The sequence below is a fragment of the Salarias fasciatus genome, chromosome 6, assembly GCF_902148845.1.
Source record: "Salarias fasciatus chromosome 6, fSalaFa1.1, whole genome shotgun sequence".
Lineage (NCBI taxonomy): Eukaryota > Metazoa > Chordata > Actinopteri > Blenniiformes > Blenniidae > Salarias > Salarias fasciatus.
Genome location: NC_043750.1, coordinates 29,967,417 through 29,984,916, shown reverse-complemented (window position 1 = coordinate 29,984,916; position 17,500 = coordinate 29,967,417). Strand labels below are relative to the sequence as shown.

Genomic DNA, 17,500 nt, shown 5'->3' with positions numbered 1-17,500 from the left:
CCTCTTCACCACAACAGTCTGGTAGAGGGACTGCATTGCTGCAGCCGCCTGTCCGAAAATTCCTGCGCTGTGGCCTTGTTGTGGCGGAAGCCGTTGACTGGCAGAGAGTGATTCAGAGCTCTGCCGTCTTGAGCACATGCTCCTGGAAGAGCGGTCTGGTTGACAGGTCTGGAGTAAAAGCAAAGAGAAACACAAACAAGCATGTGCCCATGCATTATTATTATTATCGATATTATTATCATCACTAACTGTAGATGTTTCCTTACAGATCTCAGACAGACGAGAGTCACTGGGACCAGGATGACCTGAAAATTATCCACGATTTAACTCGGTAAACTTTCCATTTCTAGAAAACACCGAAACTTTTGTCAGTTCATATTTTTCACTCCATATCAGAACTGAAAGAACGTCAGACTGCATGCTAATAAAATAAAGACAGATTTAAGTTTCTTTGTCATCATATTATCGAGATTAAAACCGTCTGAGATTTTGCAGGGGAAAGATGGAGCTGGTGGATGTGGTCTCCTTTAAACTGCCTCGGATGTCGGTCCGGCTTAGTGATGTATCATGATAAAGTTTTATTTGCGTCCTGACCTTCTGACTCAGAGCTCCAGCACATGATTTGCCCCTCAGGTTCGATTCCTGCCTTTCAGTCTGCTGTCACACTGAGTGTAAATCACTGCTGTGTTCTGCAGTCAGTCTGCTTCACGTCAGAAAAACACAACACACAAGATGCTCCTTTAAAGTCAGGCTATTCAGAACAGGATTCACTATGCATTTTTATCCAATGTGCATCATACAAGCTTGTTTATTAGCATTCAGCTGGAGAAGGTCAGAGGTCAGAGGAAGAGAGGAAAATATGTTATGTTAAGCAGAGATACAAGTTGAAAAACCAGCTGAACAATTTACATCAAGCCAAATGTTTGCATTTTTTTAAGTTTGAAATTACATACTAATTCAAATTATTTAGACTTCAGAAAAGGAATACATTTGCTCCTCAAACCTTTTAACAGTCGATTGTTTGAAGAAGTCCATTGTCTGAGACAGTGGAGTGGAGCCAGAGTGGGGGCAAGGGGGCGGTCGCCCCAGGGCCCACAAGGTCATAGGACCCCGTTTCATGTGATGTGTTCACATTTAATCGTAAATTAATTATTATAATAAAATGTACAGTGTGTGTGAGAAGGTATACCATATGATTGTGGGCTCCAATTTGCCAATTCTTACATTACGACTGTCCATGAATGCATCAGAGCTGTGAGCCAGCGCTGATTGGCTGTGCGACATTAATGAGCTTTTTCTTTTGCACTTGATCTGAACTCTTTGGAGGGAAGTTAAACAGTATGCTAAACACTATGCTAGCCGCTAGCGGTACTACCCAAAACCTAACATCTGAGCAACTGGTGAGTCAGTGAAACCTTCAAAAATATTATCTTTATCAGAATGCTGTGGTCTTAAACACCTGCTGACTATTTGAATGTGCCTTGTGTTGCTCTCAATTATAAGAGACCACCGAGTCTATTTTTTTCTAATATACGTGAATTCCAAAAGATATAGATAGCTGTGTCTATATCTAGCTGAATAGATTGTGTAATTTTAGACCAGCTGTGTTCATTTTATACTTAAGCTGTATCAAAAAGGTACAGATGTAGCCCGTGACTTTTTATTTGAGCTTTCAGCACCATGGACAGTGGACGCTCTGAGATTGACACCTATCAGGCCGCATTCGTGTGTATGTGTGTGTGCGTGTGTGTGCGTGCTTATGTGTATTTGTTCTTCAGAACAAGTTTGTGAACTGGTTTGTGACTTTATTCTGCTTTCTGAGGCATATAGGTTTGCTTGGCTCAATAAAAGTGAGCATTAGTGTGTTGTTTGATTGTAGGATGAGGGATTGTTTGAATGGTAAAATTACTATCTTAAGGGCCCGAGAATGCTCCGCCCCCTCTGTACTGAGACCCACTCCGCCTCTGAGTCCACTGTATAGGTCTGTCCAGTTTCGTTATATTAGAGGATTTCCCTTTCTGAGCTTGCATTCTGGAGGATTTCATTATTTAAAAACATGCATTGTGCAAAACAATACAAAGTCTGAAGCAATCCACAGCATGAGGCAGTAGCGTGTCTGGTAAAACTGTCCTACACACACCACTACCCATCTGAGGAAGTTTAATGTCAATGAATTCACTGCTTAGGTATTTTTCTCAGATTATATACGACTGTCTATTTACTGATTACTCGTGTCCAAGGAAGCTTAATGTCCACGGCAGTGTCCAATATAATCCAGGGGTAATCCACCGTCTCAGACCGTCCATATAGCGTAGTTGTCAAAGGTCGAAGGTAAGCCATTGTCTGAGACAGCTCATGGTCGGTTGAACTGTAATCCTCAGTCTGAGGTAGAAGACAGTGCTATCCTGTCAGAAAGAAGCTGTTTGTGTCAGTCCATTGTCTGAGGCAGGCTCTGTCTGAAGCCAGTCGTCCTTTACTGATAATTTTTGAATGTGTAAATTATTTTAATGAAACATGTTATCTCACCAGGTTTGTGCTGGTTTTTGTGGTTTGAGATGTGACTGGAAAAATCCGCAGGAAGCTTTAATTGAAAGACGGGTTAAAGTATGAGTAGAATAAATCCTTCCTGTTGTTCTGCGCTCTCAGATTGACTCGACACGCAGACGGACTGTTCACCAGTGGCTACAGTCGTCTCCTGAGTCAGATGACAGCCAAAGATTATCTGGACTCCCTGATCACCAAACGACTCCAGTACGACAATGATAAGTATCTCCTCAAATAACTGATCCAAAATACAAACAAAAAAACCCAGAAATACATCAAGTATTTTCTCTTTGTGAGGGAGAGAGTGATTGGATGAGCTGTTAAAATGCACAGATGTGTTCACAATAGACCCAAATCTGCCTGATTTAAGCCAACTGAAAAAGGCCAAAAATAAATAAAATTAGGTGTAAATAAAGATATGTAAGTGTTCATAGGAGAAAGTGATATATTGCTATACCTCCTGGTTAATAGTAGAAAGCTGTTTTTGGCTTTAATTTTCTGTCAGAAGAAAACAAGCTCAGAAATGTTGGCATTCACAGCTGTTCTACAGATGTGAGGAGGGGAACAATGTATGGAATAAAGCGAAATCACATTATCTCTGTCTTTTGTTGTTGATGTTGTTTTTACCCCTTTACTTCTTTTCTCGCATTGATTTTTAGTCTTTGCATTATATTTTTGGTATTCACTGCTTCTCTGGAGATATGAGGAGGAGGAACAAGTCGACTAACTTGTCTCTAGGTCATCAAAGGGCAAGAAAGAATTTTCATGGCATAAAGTGGTTTTAGATTTACTTTATTGCACACTTCATTTGAGACGACACAGGGTCTTAATCTTAATAAACTAGGTCCTTGCTGTACTACAGAAGAAACTTTACGTGTTGATTTTCTTAATGAAGTAAACTGTGTTTAAGAGATGACTTTAACCATATAAAGCCCAGCAATTTAATATAACCACAGTGCTGCATGTTTTCTCTGTGCAGTGACGACAAGATAGAAGACCAATTTCCTGTCAAACGTCACTCTGACGCTGTCTTCACCAACAAGTACAGTCGCTTCAGGAAACAGATGGCAGCTAAGAAGTACCTGAGCTTTATCCTTCAGGGGAAGAGGAGGTACGGCATCCCGACAGACTGTCCCGAGTCAGATGAACCTGCCAAAACACCTGGGAGCTGCACAGATAGCAGGGTTTAGCTTTTGATTTGGAGCTAACAGCACAAGTTTCCATCATGTTACAGAGTTCGTTCATCACACTGATTCTTTAGCTGTTGGCTGACACACTAAACTCTTCATTCTTGAATATTAAGCGAACGGACGCTGCAGTGACATTGAGAAGTATTGAGTGTTGTGATCGAGATTGAAACATAAGTATGTGTCTGCAGTGCGGAGGATCCCGCCCTCACAGAGGTCTCCCTCGGCCCCGGCTCCACCTCGGCTCAGGCCCCTGAAGACGCCCGGATCCATGACATCATCAGCAAGCTGACTGTAGGTCGCATATGGATGATGTCACACATGTCAGATCATGCTCCACCATGTCACACTCATAACGATGACACACATGTGTCGTACCATGTTACACACATGCAACGCCATGTCACAACATGTCACACTCTCTCACACCTCACATGTCATGCGCATGTCACATGACGTGACTGTTTTTTCATTCCTTTCAGGCTCCGTGTCGTCGTCCTTACTGAAGATGTGTTGTTGTATCGGACGCCGATCTTTCACCGAAGACCTCTGATCTCGTCTCAGCTTAAAATGTTCTGTGTTGCTGTTCCTGTGACTGATGACGGTGTAACGTTGGATTTTATCCTTCCCTCATGTTGTGTTTGAATAAACTGATTCACAGCCAGGGCTGAATGATAATGATCAGTAAAGTTTCAAAGATTGAGATAGGTAAATGTAAGAGGAAATAGTTTTATTATTCGAAAATTTGTCAGGTTGACAAAACTGATAAAGAGCGTATTCTATCCTCTTGAGTCAGACAGAGGAGGACAGAGCATGAAAATATAGATATAGAGGGAAAAATGTATCCATAACAGCAGTTTGAAAGCACTTAGAATATTTAATGAAGTTGTAATGAAGATTGGTGAAAGGGATTATTCTCAGCAAGATCACCTTTGGAGAATGATGCAGCAACAAGCTGAAATCTATATATCTGTGAGGACTGGAAGCAGTAGTGCCCAATTTTTGCTGAGAGTCCCACCATACCGAACAAGGTAAGACTGCTGAGGGAGAATACAGAGGAGGTCAGTCTCGGGCTCGAATTAGGTAAAGTAATCGCCTCTGTCTTCATCCCTGGAATCCAACTGCTTGTGGAAATTCCTCACAGTCCAAAGTAGGAATGTATGGCCTCTGTTTATTGTAACAGGAACATTCAGCATAGCAGACACAAAATCACACACACACCCTCACACACAGGACTTGTGCAACCTGAGACTGAGGCAAAGAAGAATCACAATATTTTTTATCAAGGCCTGTCAGAGAAGCATGAAATGAGAAGTTGACTAAATGTGATCATCTCTAACTTTGTGCTCCAGCTCTGGGTCTCACACACTTTCAAACCTCTTGTGCGACTGAGACAGAGCAACACCCAGTGGACAAATGACACACAGCAGCATCAGTGACTGTAAATTCCAGCTACTGCCAGATTCGAATGGGCCTGGAGTTTTTATCTCCCTGACTGGAACTTAATTCACGCCAATCAGTGCAGGTGACTGGAAGTGAAACGACACCTGCACCGCTTCCTGCTGCGTGTTGTTCTGATCTGCTATCTGCTCCTCGTCATGACACACAAAGTCCACCCAGTCACTGATATCACAGGTCAAAGGTCAGCAGAAGTGATTCTGCTGAGATGGCAGAGGGAGGGGAGGATCCGAGAGAGGAGAGAGGAGAGGGTGCGAGAGAGGAGGCCAGACAGCGTGACGGAGGGAGGAAGAGTCAGCCGGGAAAACGTCGAAGTCGCCACTCAATACCAGCCGATAAGCAGACCTGAGAGGTAGGAGAACGACTGAGAGAAAGCCTGCTGCTGTCTCACGACTCACAAACACACACACACACTGCACAGGACTCACTTCCTCCGGGATGTCTGAACGCACCATGTTGCTCAATCTCTGTCATCTGGTTTGTTTTGGCTCAAATCAGCAGATTTCTCTTTCACTGTCGTCTCTTAATGAGAAATCTTGAAAACACAGCGACGATCTCCAGTAATGGTCTCATTTTATCTTCTAAGCTCTGTCAACACAGTTGGCGTTGCTCATTTAAAGCTGCTGCTGTCTTCACTTTCTGAGGGCAGGCATTAAAAAGCTGTTATGGTTTGTAGAAAGCTGTGATTGGACGAGCAGTCCCGCCGTCCCTGACGGCACCTGCTGCGGTAACACCGCCGAGAGATGTTCAGGACAGTAAAGTCAGTCTCATTAAAAGCCCGATTGCCCTTGAACACACCACCCTGTGCTCTCCCTATAAAAAGACCTTTGGTAAAACATACACAGTCTGAGTGACCTTCAACACACTGTAGTTGTGGGAATAACTCAGGAAGCTTCCGTCTGAGTTAGTTCACATTTTATACAAATAAAAACTTTAATTTTATAGAATATTCTACTCTGACAAGCTATAAAAATACATCATGGCAAAAGGTTTTTCAGCCTGAAAGAGTTCTATATGTTTCATTATATTTCATTGTTAGTCCTTAAAATCCACAGAAATTCACAGACTCCATCTGGACCCCCACAGATCCACACCACTCCTCTGGTCCTCACATCTCCTGGTCCTCAGGTCTTCCTGTCTTCAGGCCCTTCAGACTACAGAGCAAAATGTCTGTCAGTTCACCAAAAGACAAGTGAGTCCAAACAAGTGTTTACTGATTTAAGACCTGTGTGACTTATAGATGTAACTTGTGAGAGTAACACACTCACACACACTTTGTCCTGCTCTCAGGTATCTGGCCGTCTGGTTGATCTTCTTCATGCTCGGTTTGGGGACGTTGCTTCCATGGAACTTCTTCATGACGGCCACGGCGGTATGACATCACTTCCTGTTTTGTGACCCTATTTTATCAAATTGTCAAAATTCTAAACAACCGTGTTTTTCACCCAATGAGTCAAATTCCTTGACTGTGATGCACAAACTTGGCCATTAAAGCTGATTCTGATTCTGATACAGTGGATTGAAATGTATAATTTTCTCACGTTGCTTTAGTGATTAATCAGTATTCTGTGGCTGTTATGTTGACTCATTTGCGAATAAGCACATAAAGTAATGTGTAAAGCATTACTTTTTTAAAAAGTTCTTGAACTGTACACGATTACATTGATCTGATCTGATTGAGCCAAATATGATAGATTACCCTTAAAACTGGGAGTACAAGTCCAGCAATAGATTTTTGCCTTTAGTGAGGAATGGGTAAAAGACAACATCTGAAAGTCAGGATCCCAAACTGAGACAACTTTTACTGATTAGTGTTGTGAAGAGTAAGGTGTAATATGTTACTTTTAACTACTGTTTGATTAAAAAATACTTTCAAGCAATGTGTACATTGTAATTCATTAGTTGTAACAAAGTCTGTGTGAGTGAATTACTTTTAATGATTTATTGATCTCTGAATTGGAATTACCCATAAGACATCAATATGAGGAGAGCAAATAAAATGATAGCTTGTGATAAGAAACGTGCAATCAATTTCATTGAAAAATAAAGAGTTTATTATGAGTGATGAGTAATAGACTGTTGTTTTGTGGACTTTCACCTTCCCTCCTCCTCCAAAGTACTTCACTAGCCGTCTGAAGGATCCCTCATTGGTGGACCGCTCGGCCAATGAGACGGAGGCGGCGGGCGACTCTCGCAGCGTCCTGGAGGCCAAGTTCAACAACGTGATGACGCTGTGCGCCATGGTGCCGCTGCTGCTGTGCACCTGCCTCACCTCCTTCCTGCACTCGCTGTGAGTACCTCCCCGCCCGCTGCAGGCCCGCCCGGCTCCCGGCCAACCGCAGAACTCCTCCTTGCCGTCCAATCAGGATCCCCCAGCGCCTGCGTGTGATGGGCAGCCTGGCCGTCATCTTGCTGGTCTTCATCATCACCGTCGTCCTCATCAAAGTCCCCATGGAGCCACTGCCCTTCTTCTCCATCACCATGGTGAAGATTATCATCATCAACTGTGAGCTTGGCGCTGTTTGTTTATGACATTTTTGATGAAGGTGCCAGTGAGCTGGATGTAGACGATTGTTTGTTTGTTTGCAGCCTTTGGTGCGGTGCTGCAGGGCAGTCTGTTTGGGATGGCCGGCCTGCTGCCAGCTTCCTACACCACTCCCATCATGAGTGGCCAAGGACTCGCCGGCACGTTTGCTGCCTTCGCCATGATCTGCGCCATCGCAAGTCTGAGCACTTTATCAATAAACATTCCATAAATGATGAATAAATAAAACAAAAAGTAACTTCTTTCCCTTCCTTTCTTCCTTCTGTCCTTTCTCGCAGGCGGATCTGAAATTAACGATGCTGCATTTGGTTATTTTATCACTGCCTGTGGGGTCATTTTTCTCTCCATCCTTTCCTACGTCTTGCTGCCTAAACTGGTAACACACACACACAAACCTACACAGACATACACACAAACACACACAAAAAAAAAACTGACGATTTATTTGTGTGTGTGCAGGAGTTCTTCCAGTTTTACCAGCAGAGGAAGCAGAGGTCTGACGAGAACGCCGTCGGTTTGATGCAGAAAGGTAAAAACAGATGAGGCAGGCTGATCGGAGCAGACCTGTGCGAACGCTGATGTTGTTTGTTGTTGTTGTTCAGAGAGTAAAGACCAAGCAGATGATCAAACCAGACCACAGAAGGTGTCGGTGCTGAATATCTTTAAGAAGGTCGGAGACGTGCAGCAGCTTAGCAGATTCCAGCAGAAAACATACAAACTTTTTAAATGAGCAAAATTGAATGAAAATGCAATCAACAGCAGACCAACAACAAACCTTATTTTCCACAACAAAATCAATACTATCGATCAAATGTATACATTTAAATCTATAACAATTCTAAACCGCTCACCTTAGACCTTCTTTCTGCGACCTTGGTGTGACCTTTGACCCTCAGATCTGGCTGCTGGCCTTTTCCGTCTGCTTCACCTTCATCGTCACCCTCGGCACTTTCCCGGCCGTCACCGCGGACACACGCTCCTCGCTCGCTGATGGAGGCTCCTGGAGTGGGTGACTTCCTTCTTCTACTGACGTAGAGGTCGCGCGATCCACCTCTGGCTGTTTGCGATTGATTAACGGTTCCCACCTGTGATCGGCAGAACAATACTTCATCCCTGTCAGCTGCTTCCTGCTCTTCAACATTTGTGACTGGAGTGGGCGGAGCTTAACAGCATTCTTCATGTGGGTGAGTTTGATGAAAACAAACAAAAAAACAACAACAACAACAAAAATTGTGTGTAGCACTGTCCCTGGAGGTAGGGCCCGGCATCACAGTGTGATCCAGTTGGTCCATTTTGAGATCTCTTTTACTCGTGTGTGTGTTTGTGTTTGTGTTTTGTGCAGCCAAGTAAAGACAGTTGGATCCTCCCGGTGTTCATCTTGTGTCGTGTGGTCTTCGTTCCGCTCTTCATGCTCTGCAACGTTCAGCCCCGCTTCTACCTGCCCGTCTACTTCCACCACGACGGCTTCTTCATCGCCTTCATCGTGCTCTTCGCCTTCAGCAATGGATACCTGGCCAGCCTGTGCATGTGCTACGGACCAAAGTGAGTCAGCGAAGTCTTCCCGCTGACTCAGCATCTCACTTTTGACTCAACATCTCAGCGTGTCTACTGCCTGAGCATCTCACTGATTCGACTGTAACACACATGTCCTGTCCGGCTTAGAGAGGAAAACATCTTGTGTTACAGCCGTGAACATGAAGAAGACAGAGGTTAAAATATGCGTTTCAATGAGGAGGAACTGATGAATGTGTGTTTGTTTTACAGGAACGTTCTTCCTCATGAGGCTGAAACAGCTGGAGCGATCATGGCCTTCTTCCTGTCTCTGGGCCTGGCTTTGGGAGCGGCTCTGTCTTTCTTCGTCAGAGTGCTGGTCTGAACAAAAACAGCTAGTTAACTCATCTCTGGACCTGGAAGCAATTATCACATCTGTCTGTTTATATTAATAATAATACATTTATTTATGTTCCTCATATTCCTTTTTTCATATGAGTGGTGTTCAGTGTGTTTCAGGCCTCCTCTGGGAGGCGCCAGAAAGCAACTTTAGCAGCAGTAATTCATATACTGCATATATGGATTTGGGGCAATTTTGGATGATGAATCCTGATGAGTGGAGTATAAAAGTGTAAATAATTTAATTAAAACACGTTTCATGATCATCGTGTGCGGAGACACATTCAAGGTTTCAATGGGGTTCAGTGCAAAATCGTAACCGTTACAACAGTTACACACCATGAGAGAAATATTTAATTGGCAGGAGAAAAGTTCAGCTTTTGTTGTGTAGAAATTAAAATGTCTGTTAACAATAACAATAACATTTCTTTGGTGAAACACAATAGGAAGTAGCTGTTCTGCCAAAGGTTTACTTGGTGTGAGACAAAGTATGAGTGAATTCTCACAGTGTTCATAGAGAGTGATAGAGAGATAGAAGTGGACATCAGTTTTAAAATGTTTCCATTTCAATTCTTAACTTTTCTGAAATGAAAACAAAAAAATTGATGCGTTTTCACTTCAAACGTAGTCATGTAAACAGGGCCTAAAACTGATGACGTGTGAGCAGGTTGTTTTTAATAAAAATTTTGACCTTGTTCTTTCATTCTTTGTTGTTGTTTTAATGTTTTCTAACATGTTTTGAGAAGGACTTTTACTTTATCAAGTACAGACAGGAAGTCCCCAGTGCCATGGTCTGAAGGCAGCAGTTTGTCTCACGTTCAAAGTAAAATCTCTTCTGGCTGCTCCTCGGTGCCTCGGCTGAGCCCAGCTGCTTTTATTTTAGCAGGCGGAGCAGGAGTGTTGAATATCAGGGTTAAAAATAAAGTGCACAGTTTGAGGGACATGTTTCTGTGTCTGCTTTTCTTCTGTCTCCTCCACGGCCTCATGGCTCAAAACAAACTGACTTCAGTGGACTTTGAGATATTTGGGAATGTGCAGGGTAGGTCACATGACCGTATGAATGCCTGTGTGTGTGTGTGTGTGTGTGTGTGTGTGTGTGTGTGTGTGTGTGTGTGTGTGTGTGTGTGTGTGTGTGTGTGTGTGTGTGTGCGTGCGTGTGTGTGTGTGTGGTCGCATTAAAACAGGTGCATCAGTGTGTGACGTCATATTTATGAATGAGATCTGATCTTGCATTTGTTCTGTCCAGGTGTTTGCTTCAGGATGGTGAGTTTCTCTCTCTCACACACACACACACGTTTGGTTTTTTGGTTTTTCATACTATAAGTGCAGATTCACTGATAAAACTTTGAACTCTTCAGTGAGCTCTTCCTGGTTGGAAATTTTCCTCTGTGTGTGTGTGTGTGTGTGTGTGTGTGTGTGCGTGTGTGTGTGTCAGTACACAGAAGACCAGGGTCGCAGCCTGGGAGTGAGCGGCTGGGTGAAGAACACCCGGCAGGGCACTGTGGTGGGTCAGATCCAGGGACCTGAGGATCAGGTGAAGGAGATGTGAGTCTGACTCTGACGCTGTCACCAACGATCCACGGTACAGGAAACACCCCTGATGGACGCTTATGGTCAACCGAGAGTGAATAACACAATTAAAAATAAAAAAATAAAAAATAAAAATGATAAAATACTAAAGTGGCAAAAACAAGATCGAACTGATATTAGAAAGCAGATCAAACCACATTTAAAACACATCAAAAATCACACAGTGATAACCATTAAATTAATATATTATCACCAATATTAAGATACTACTGTGACAAAAAGAAGCATCAAATTGACATGAAACAGAAATACAGTGAATCATAGCAATGGCAGTCATCAGGAGGAGAAAGACAGAAAATAAAAACACAATAATATAAGATGCATAAACTAAAATCACAAGTAAAGTAAATTAAAACATTTAAATACCCAACAAACCTCTCTGAAATGAAGCACAATAAAAATCTTCAAACAGGCTTAAAAATATAAAAAGCACAAATGCTCTGTGAAGAGGCTGAAGCGGGAAAACAAAGTGTAAAAAAGTAAGTGTTGGTGTCTGTCATTGTTCTTCTTGTGTTCATCAGGAAGTTCTGGCTGAAGAACGTGGGAAGCCCGAGCTCTCGTATCGACCGAGCGGTTTTCTCCAATGAGAGAGACATCCCCAAACTGGAGCTGCAAGGCTTTTGTACCCGCTACTGAGCACGCTAACCCATGCTAACACACGCTAATCTTTCTCCAAGGTAATAACATGTTGTTCACCTTTAACCTGAAGTTGGACTCTCTGCTCCTCAGAACACAATAAAACTTTTATGTTTCACCTTCATTCTTTCTATTTTGAGTCCGCAGTCCGCCTGGGAGCATGCGCTCTCTGCCTCTCATGCTATATTTTCAGCTAATGACGGTAGCCTACGCATTTCACACATGCGCGCCAATCCATGCAAAATGGACACTTGACACTTGGACACTTGCATCACAGCTGAAAGAAAATTTTTAAGGTGGGGCGTTTCACCATTCTTCAGTATCAGTCAACTTTAAATTCGCCCCAAGCCTCAGCCATTAAACAGCACTGGTTGGTTTGATTTCATGTCATTCATTTATATTTTTAAACACTGATTGGTGGAAATCTTTACTAAGACCCGCCTCCTCGGGGCAACTTTTCCGGAGCCCCAAGCTGTTTACGTGCTGTTTTATTGCAGAAAATTAATTGAAAACAAAGCACGTACATTGTTAATGTATTATTATTTAGTATTAGAGGTTATTTTGCTCTGTTTTTCTGGAATCACACTAGCGCCCTCTTTTGACAGCGATCACAGAGATAGTTCTGCTTCGGTCAACAGGCCTTCTCATCCCTGCTGACAGAGTTTGCTATCTCCATCCACAAATTCTTTGCCATCTGGATGTTTTTTTTTAAGTTCTTCTGACCTGGATTATAACGATGGGGTTGCCACCTCATGGTTTCATGGAGTCACTCTTCAAAGTTGGCGTCCAGCTTTGTTAATTTGCTGTGGCGCTGATGTCCGTGAAGGGATCTACACGGACCCTGGCGGACAGTGTTTGATGGCGATTCATGTGTCACAGGGACCTGTAGCGGAGACAGAAGGGGCAAAGGGGCGGTCGCCCCAGGGCTCACAAGGTCATAGGGCCCCGTTTCATGTGGTGTGTTCACATTTACTTGTAAATAAATTATTATGATAAAATGTGCAGTGCGTGCGAGAAGGTATATGCATATGATTGTAGGCTCCAATTTGTCAATTCTTGCATTACGACTGTCCATGAATGCATCAGAGCTGTAAGCCAGCGCTGATTGGCTGTGCGGCATTAATGAGTTTTTTCTTTGCACTTGATCTGAACTCTTTGGAGGGAAGTTAAACAGTATGCTAAACACTATGCTAGCCGCTAGCGGTACTACCCAAAACCTAACATCGGAGCCACTGGTGAGTCAGTGAAACCTTCAAAAATATTATCTTTATCAGAATGCTGTGGTCTTAAACACCTGTTTATTTGAATGTGCCTTGTGTTGCTCTCAACTATAAGAGACCGCCGAGTCTATTTTTTTTCTAATATACGTGAATTCTGATATAGATAGCTGTGTCTATATCTATCTGAATAGATTGTGTAATTTTAGACCAGCTGCGTTCATTTTATATTTGATACAGATTTCGCCAGTGAGTTTTTATCTGAGTTTTCAGCACCATGGACAGCGGACGCTCTGAGATTGACACCTGTCAGGCTGAATTTGTGTGTGTGAGTGTGTGTGTGTTTGCATGCGTGCGTATGTGTATTTGTTCTTCAGAACAAGTTTGTGAACTGGTTTTTTGACTTTATTCTGCTTTCTGAGGCATATAGGTTTGCTTGGCTCAATAAAAGTGAGCATTAGTGTGTTGTTTGATGGTAGCATGAGGTATTGTTGAACGGTAAAATTACTATCATAAGGGCCCGTCGAGAATGCTCCGCCCCCTCTGTACTGAGACCCACGCTCCACCTCTTACAGGGACCAATGCGGACCGCACATGCACATGAACATATGGGGCATGAACAAGCTACACTAAGGAACTTTCAGTTTTCGTTGATTTTGGCGGCGCCAGTGGACAAAAGCGGTAGTGTTTCGCCTGAAGGAATACTACAGTTCCCATGAGGACTAGCGCGTGGTGTCGTAAAATGCTGCTCCCGGTGGCATGCTGTCGGACTGAACTCGCCTTCATTTGTTTCCAGTGGCTGTGTGAAGGATGGATAGCGACGAGGTAATGAATCTAATGGTGGTAAACAATGTTATATCATGATGTGACGCATGCCGTAAAGCAGTCCGCACATTTGGAGTTTTTTAGTGTGCAGGGTTCCTACCACCCTCCTCACAGCTGCTCAGTCCAAGTGAAAGCAATACTGACACCCTCAGCCCGTGACAGAGGGGTCATTCAACTAGTTGTAAGTCGATGTATCATCACATAAGATATTAAAATGTTTTATTAAAGGTGCTGTTGGCAGGATTCCACATCTCCACCATTTTGCTTAGGGTTACCTAAGCAAGATGGCGATTTGAAACCCAGCACAGCCAATCCTGTCCTGTTTTCTCTGACATCACGCCCTTACGCAAGTTAAGCCCCTCCCACAAGAACGTGCGACGAACGCCCCTCGACCAATCATGGTTAGAGCCTCATGGGCTCTTCTGATTGGTCAAAGATACCTGGAGCTGTCGAGATTCTTTTTCAGCTCAGAATAGAGACAGATGGAAACGCTGCACCCTCGTGGTAGTGCAATTATACTACACTCCTAAAGGATTATCAATGGATACTCTAACATTTAATCCAAAGAAAACACAGAAAAATTTGCATTGACTAGCAAAAGGCTGCCTACAGCACCTTTAAGGTTGAAAAGTTCCTTAGTGTCAGTTTAACCCCAGACCAAGTCAAGACAAGACCTAGACCAGAGCATCCCAAGACCAAGAGTTTAAGAGGCCAAGATCCAAGACCTAGACCAGAGCAACACCACATGCATGTGCATTACTTCACTGAGAGTCTGTAAATCAAAAGCCATTTTATCCTTTTAAAATAAATTTTAAAACCTTTTTAAAACCTTCAGAAACCTGCATGTAGTTTAGACAAATTTACCCAAACTGTTGCTTCATAAAATGAGAAAGCTAGAAACAAGAAGACTTCAAGTTTCATTAGTCATTAGCTGTTTTAAAAAATTTAAAGGGCTAATACGTAAGACATTTTTTATAAAATCAATTAAAATTATTCCCATTTGAACTTAAACTGTCTGAACTCACTTAAAGTCTCCCAAAAACTGGCAACCTGTGCCACAGGTGGAGGGGGAGGAGGGGAGTGTTATGTGACATAATATTATTTATTGCACCTTTAAATATTTCAGTTATGTTTTACATTTTTTGCTTTGTTTGCCATGTTTAATCTAACATACACACACACATATATATGTGTGTGTGTGTGTTTGTATTGTTTTTACTATTTAGTTTTATCAATTTAAGCAGATTTACTGTACTGTAGCGTCGGTGCAGGTGAAACAATTGAATGGTTTGAAATTTCACAAGTCTAACTGTTTTCCTTATAGTTTTGTGACAGCTTCGTGGAGTCATCAGAGGGGCTGCAGGGCTGCAGGCTTCAAATCGCTGATTTGAACAGTCTGATTAGAATAAAAAAAGAAATTCTGTTAATTTTTCTTTTAATTTCCAAGTAAAAATACAAATTATTCTTCTTTACAACAGTACAACAGCAGCAGAGAAGGTGAATGAATGAGTGAGTCTGCGGGTTTCTCCCCACTCTATCAGAATCGCTCCTCTCCACTGTGCTGCTTCTCAGGACCTGCTGTGGATTTCCCCTGTGAAAGCTTCATGTGGTCAATGTGCTGTAATCAGCAGAGGCCACCACCAGGGGGCACCAACCACAGTCAGTGGGCATCTGAAGTGGTCCAGCAGTCATGGAAGAACCAGAACAGTGTCTGGATTATCAGGTGAGTCCTACCTGAGACCATTTCTTTGGTGCTTTTTATCTTTATTTTACATGTAACTTCAGCTGAAGTGAATGAGTGAATCAGCCTGACGGACCCACACAGTGCTGATAGCTCAACTAATGCTAATGCTAAAGTAATACTGCTATGGTAGCAATATTACAAGACATTACAAGACATTAAAACTCACTTTAAGAAGTGTTGTTACTTTTTTTTATCTATCTATCTGTGATTGAGTGGATTTAGGAATATTCTGCTCTCCATCCCACATGAACTATACAAGCATCAGCCTTCTTTTAAAACCAAAGATCCCACACTCCCATCTAGATATAATGCAATATTACTAATCAAGGCAGAGCTCAAAATTATCAGTAAAGCCAGAAAATACAGAAGCCAGTTCTACTGAGTATCTTCCTGCAACTTCAATACAGACAAGTCTTTCTCTTCAATTTACTATTGAGTTCAGAAAAAGTCATTACATTGAGTGAACATTCATCATTGATAACTCTACATTGCATTTAGTTCATGATTAGACACAATTGGCTTTTTGAAGGAGGTGAATGAGTCTGACTTTGTTTTCTCTTATTGTATAGACATTGATCAGTTTTCACCATTTTTCCTCACAGGCCTCTGTTTTCAGATCACTTCCTGATTTGGTTTGAATTTACATGAACTCACTTTAGAGCACCTGGGAAGAAATTACATTGTAGAAGATGTCTGTCAAACAATGCTGTGACTAAAGGTAAGGAAGTAATCCATCAACGTTCGCTCCAATTACCACAGTACCATTTGTGGATCTGATGGAATGCGTATTGATTTTATTGTAGATGTTACAGCCGCCTCACTTCACTCCACCCTTGATTTTATTGCCTCTATGAAGATAAAAGCAACAGCTCAGAGGAGGTTAGCCAGCAAGAAGCCAGCATGAAAACAAGAGACGAAATGTCATCTAACTCAATTATAAGTATTGGAAAGATAGACTGTCAATCTTTAAAAAGTCTTTCACACAATTTCGACGACACTATTCCTCCTTATTAGAAGAAAAGAACCCCAGGTTTCTCTTCAGCGCTTTAGCCAGGCTGTCTCAGCTCTATCACACTTCATATGTCTTTTAATTTGAGTTTGAGCAAACTTCTTAAACACGAAAATTCCATCTATTAGAGATAAAAACGAAGGCACACTCCCCACAGCTATCACAAACCCATCAACTGCATCTCCAGATTTGTCAGTGATAGTTTTTACAGCTTTACAGCTTCCCTCCTATAGAGCTCTCTGAACTTAACTGTAGCTTCGTCCAAGCCAAGAACTTTTCTTGTGGATTTAATCCAGAATAGAATGTTCAAAGACAACCTCCCCTGATTAGTGCCTCAATAGTTTAGATACATTTATATTTAGTCACCACTGACCTTTAAGGTAGCTGTTGTTAAACCTCTCCTTAAAAAGCCCCTTTCATCCAGGCAATATAGCAAGTTAAAACTGCCCCTTTATTTCTAAAATCCTGGAAAAAGTTGTTGCAAGTCAGATACATGAACATTTTTGTACAGTTGACCTATTTGCGTCTTTGGTGTTTTAGAGCTCTTTATAGCACAGAGACAGCTCTGGTTAAAGATACTATGATCTTCTCATGGCCTCAGACAACGGACTGCTCTCTGTTCTTGTCCTGTTGGATCTCAGAGAAAAAAACGTACCAACTTACTATTTATACTGGAATGTTATATCATCAGGATTAAAGTTTCAGAACTTAACTGGTTTCAATCATATTCATCAGACGAATTCGGTTTCGTTCATGTCAATGATGACTCTTAAAATCAGTCCCACACACTTCTGCTTTAGGTCCTGTACTTTTCACCGTGTACAAGCTTCCTGAGGGAATATTATTAAGGAACAC

General features: G+C 42.3%; 2 protein-coding genes across 4 annotated transcripts; both read left to right on the top strand.

Annotated features, from left to right (window-relative positions):
* The first annotated feature begins 5,433 nt into the window (after positions 1–5,433).
* LOC115390224 (equilibrative nucleoside transporter 1-like) lies at positions 5,434–10,557 on the top strand. Of its 3 annotated transcripts, none has more exons than XM_030093996.1 (13): positions 5,434–5,541; positions 6,245–6,381; positions 6,480–6,561; positions 7,307–7,479; positions 7,556–7,695; positions 7,779–7,913; positions 8,013–8,110; positions 8,194–8,263; positions 8,337–8,404; positions 8,631–8,739; positions 8,833–8,918; positions 9,077–9,276; positions 9,499–10,557. In XM_030093996.1, the coding sequence occupies exons 2-13, from the start codon at positions 6,356–6,358 to the stop codon at positions 9,608–9,610; spliced, it is 1,299 nt and encodes a 432-aa protein (XP_029949856.1). In that variant the 5' UTR covers positions 5,434–5,541; positions 6,245–6,355; the 3' UTR covers positions 9,611–10,557. The 3 variants fall into 3 exon arrangements, with proteins under 3 accessions (XP_029949856.1, XP_029949857.1, XP_029949858.1); XM_030093997.1 differs by having other exon boundaries at positions 5,441–5,541; positions 6,276–6,381; XM_030093998.1 differs by having other exon boundaries at positions 5,441–5,541; positions 6,229–6,381.
* A 10-nt stretch (positions 10,558–10,567) lies between these two features.
* acyp2 (acylphosphatase 2, muscle type) lies at positions 10,568–11,940 on the top strand. Its single transcript, XM_030093999.1, has 4 exons — positions 10,568–10,663; positions 10,871–10,887; positions 11,060–11,169; positions 11,736–11,940. The coding sequence occupies exons 1-4, from the start codon at positions 10,609–10,611 to the stop codon at positions 11,848–11,850; spliced, it is 297 nt and encodes a 98-aa protein (XP_029949859.1). The 5' UTR covers positions 10,568–10,608; the 3' UTR covers positions 11,851–11,940.
* The last annotated feature ends 5,560 nt before the right edge of the window (positions 11,941–17,500 follow it).

What these genes read in the sequence shown, in the direction of transcription:
- LOC115390224 (XM_030093996.1), top strand. Translation starts at nt 6,356, where the DNA reads ATGTCTGTCAGTTCACCAAAAGACAA. An exon ending in TCTTCATGACGGCCACGGCG is followed by an intron (nt 6,562 to 7,306) that starts GTATGACATCAC and finishes CCTCCTCCAAAG; the next exon opens with TACTTCACTAGCCGTCTGAA. An exon ending in TGCATGTGCTACGGACCAAA is followed by an intron (nt 9,277 to 9,498) that starts GTGAGTCAGCGA and finishes TTTGTTTTACAG; the next exon opens with GAACGTTCTTCCTCATGAGG.
- acyp2 (XM_030093999.1), top strand. Translation starts at nt 10,609, where the DNA reads ATGGCTCAAAACAAACTGACTTCAGTGGACTTTGAGATATTTGGGAAT. An exon ending in GAGGATCAGGTGAAGGAGAT is followed by an intron (nt 11,170 to 11,735) that starts GTGAGTCTGACT and finishes TGTGTTCATCAG; the next exon opens with GAAGTTCTGGCTGAAGAACG.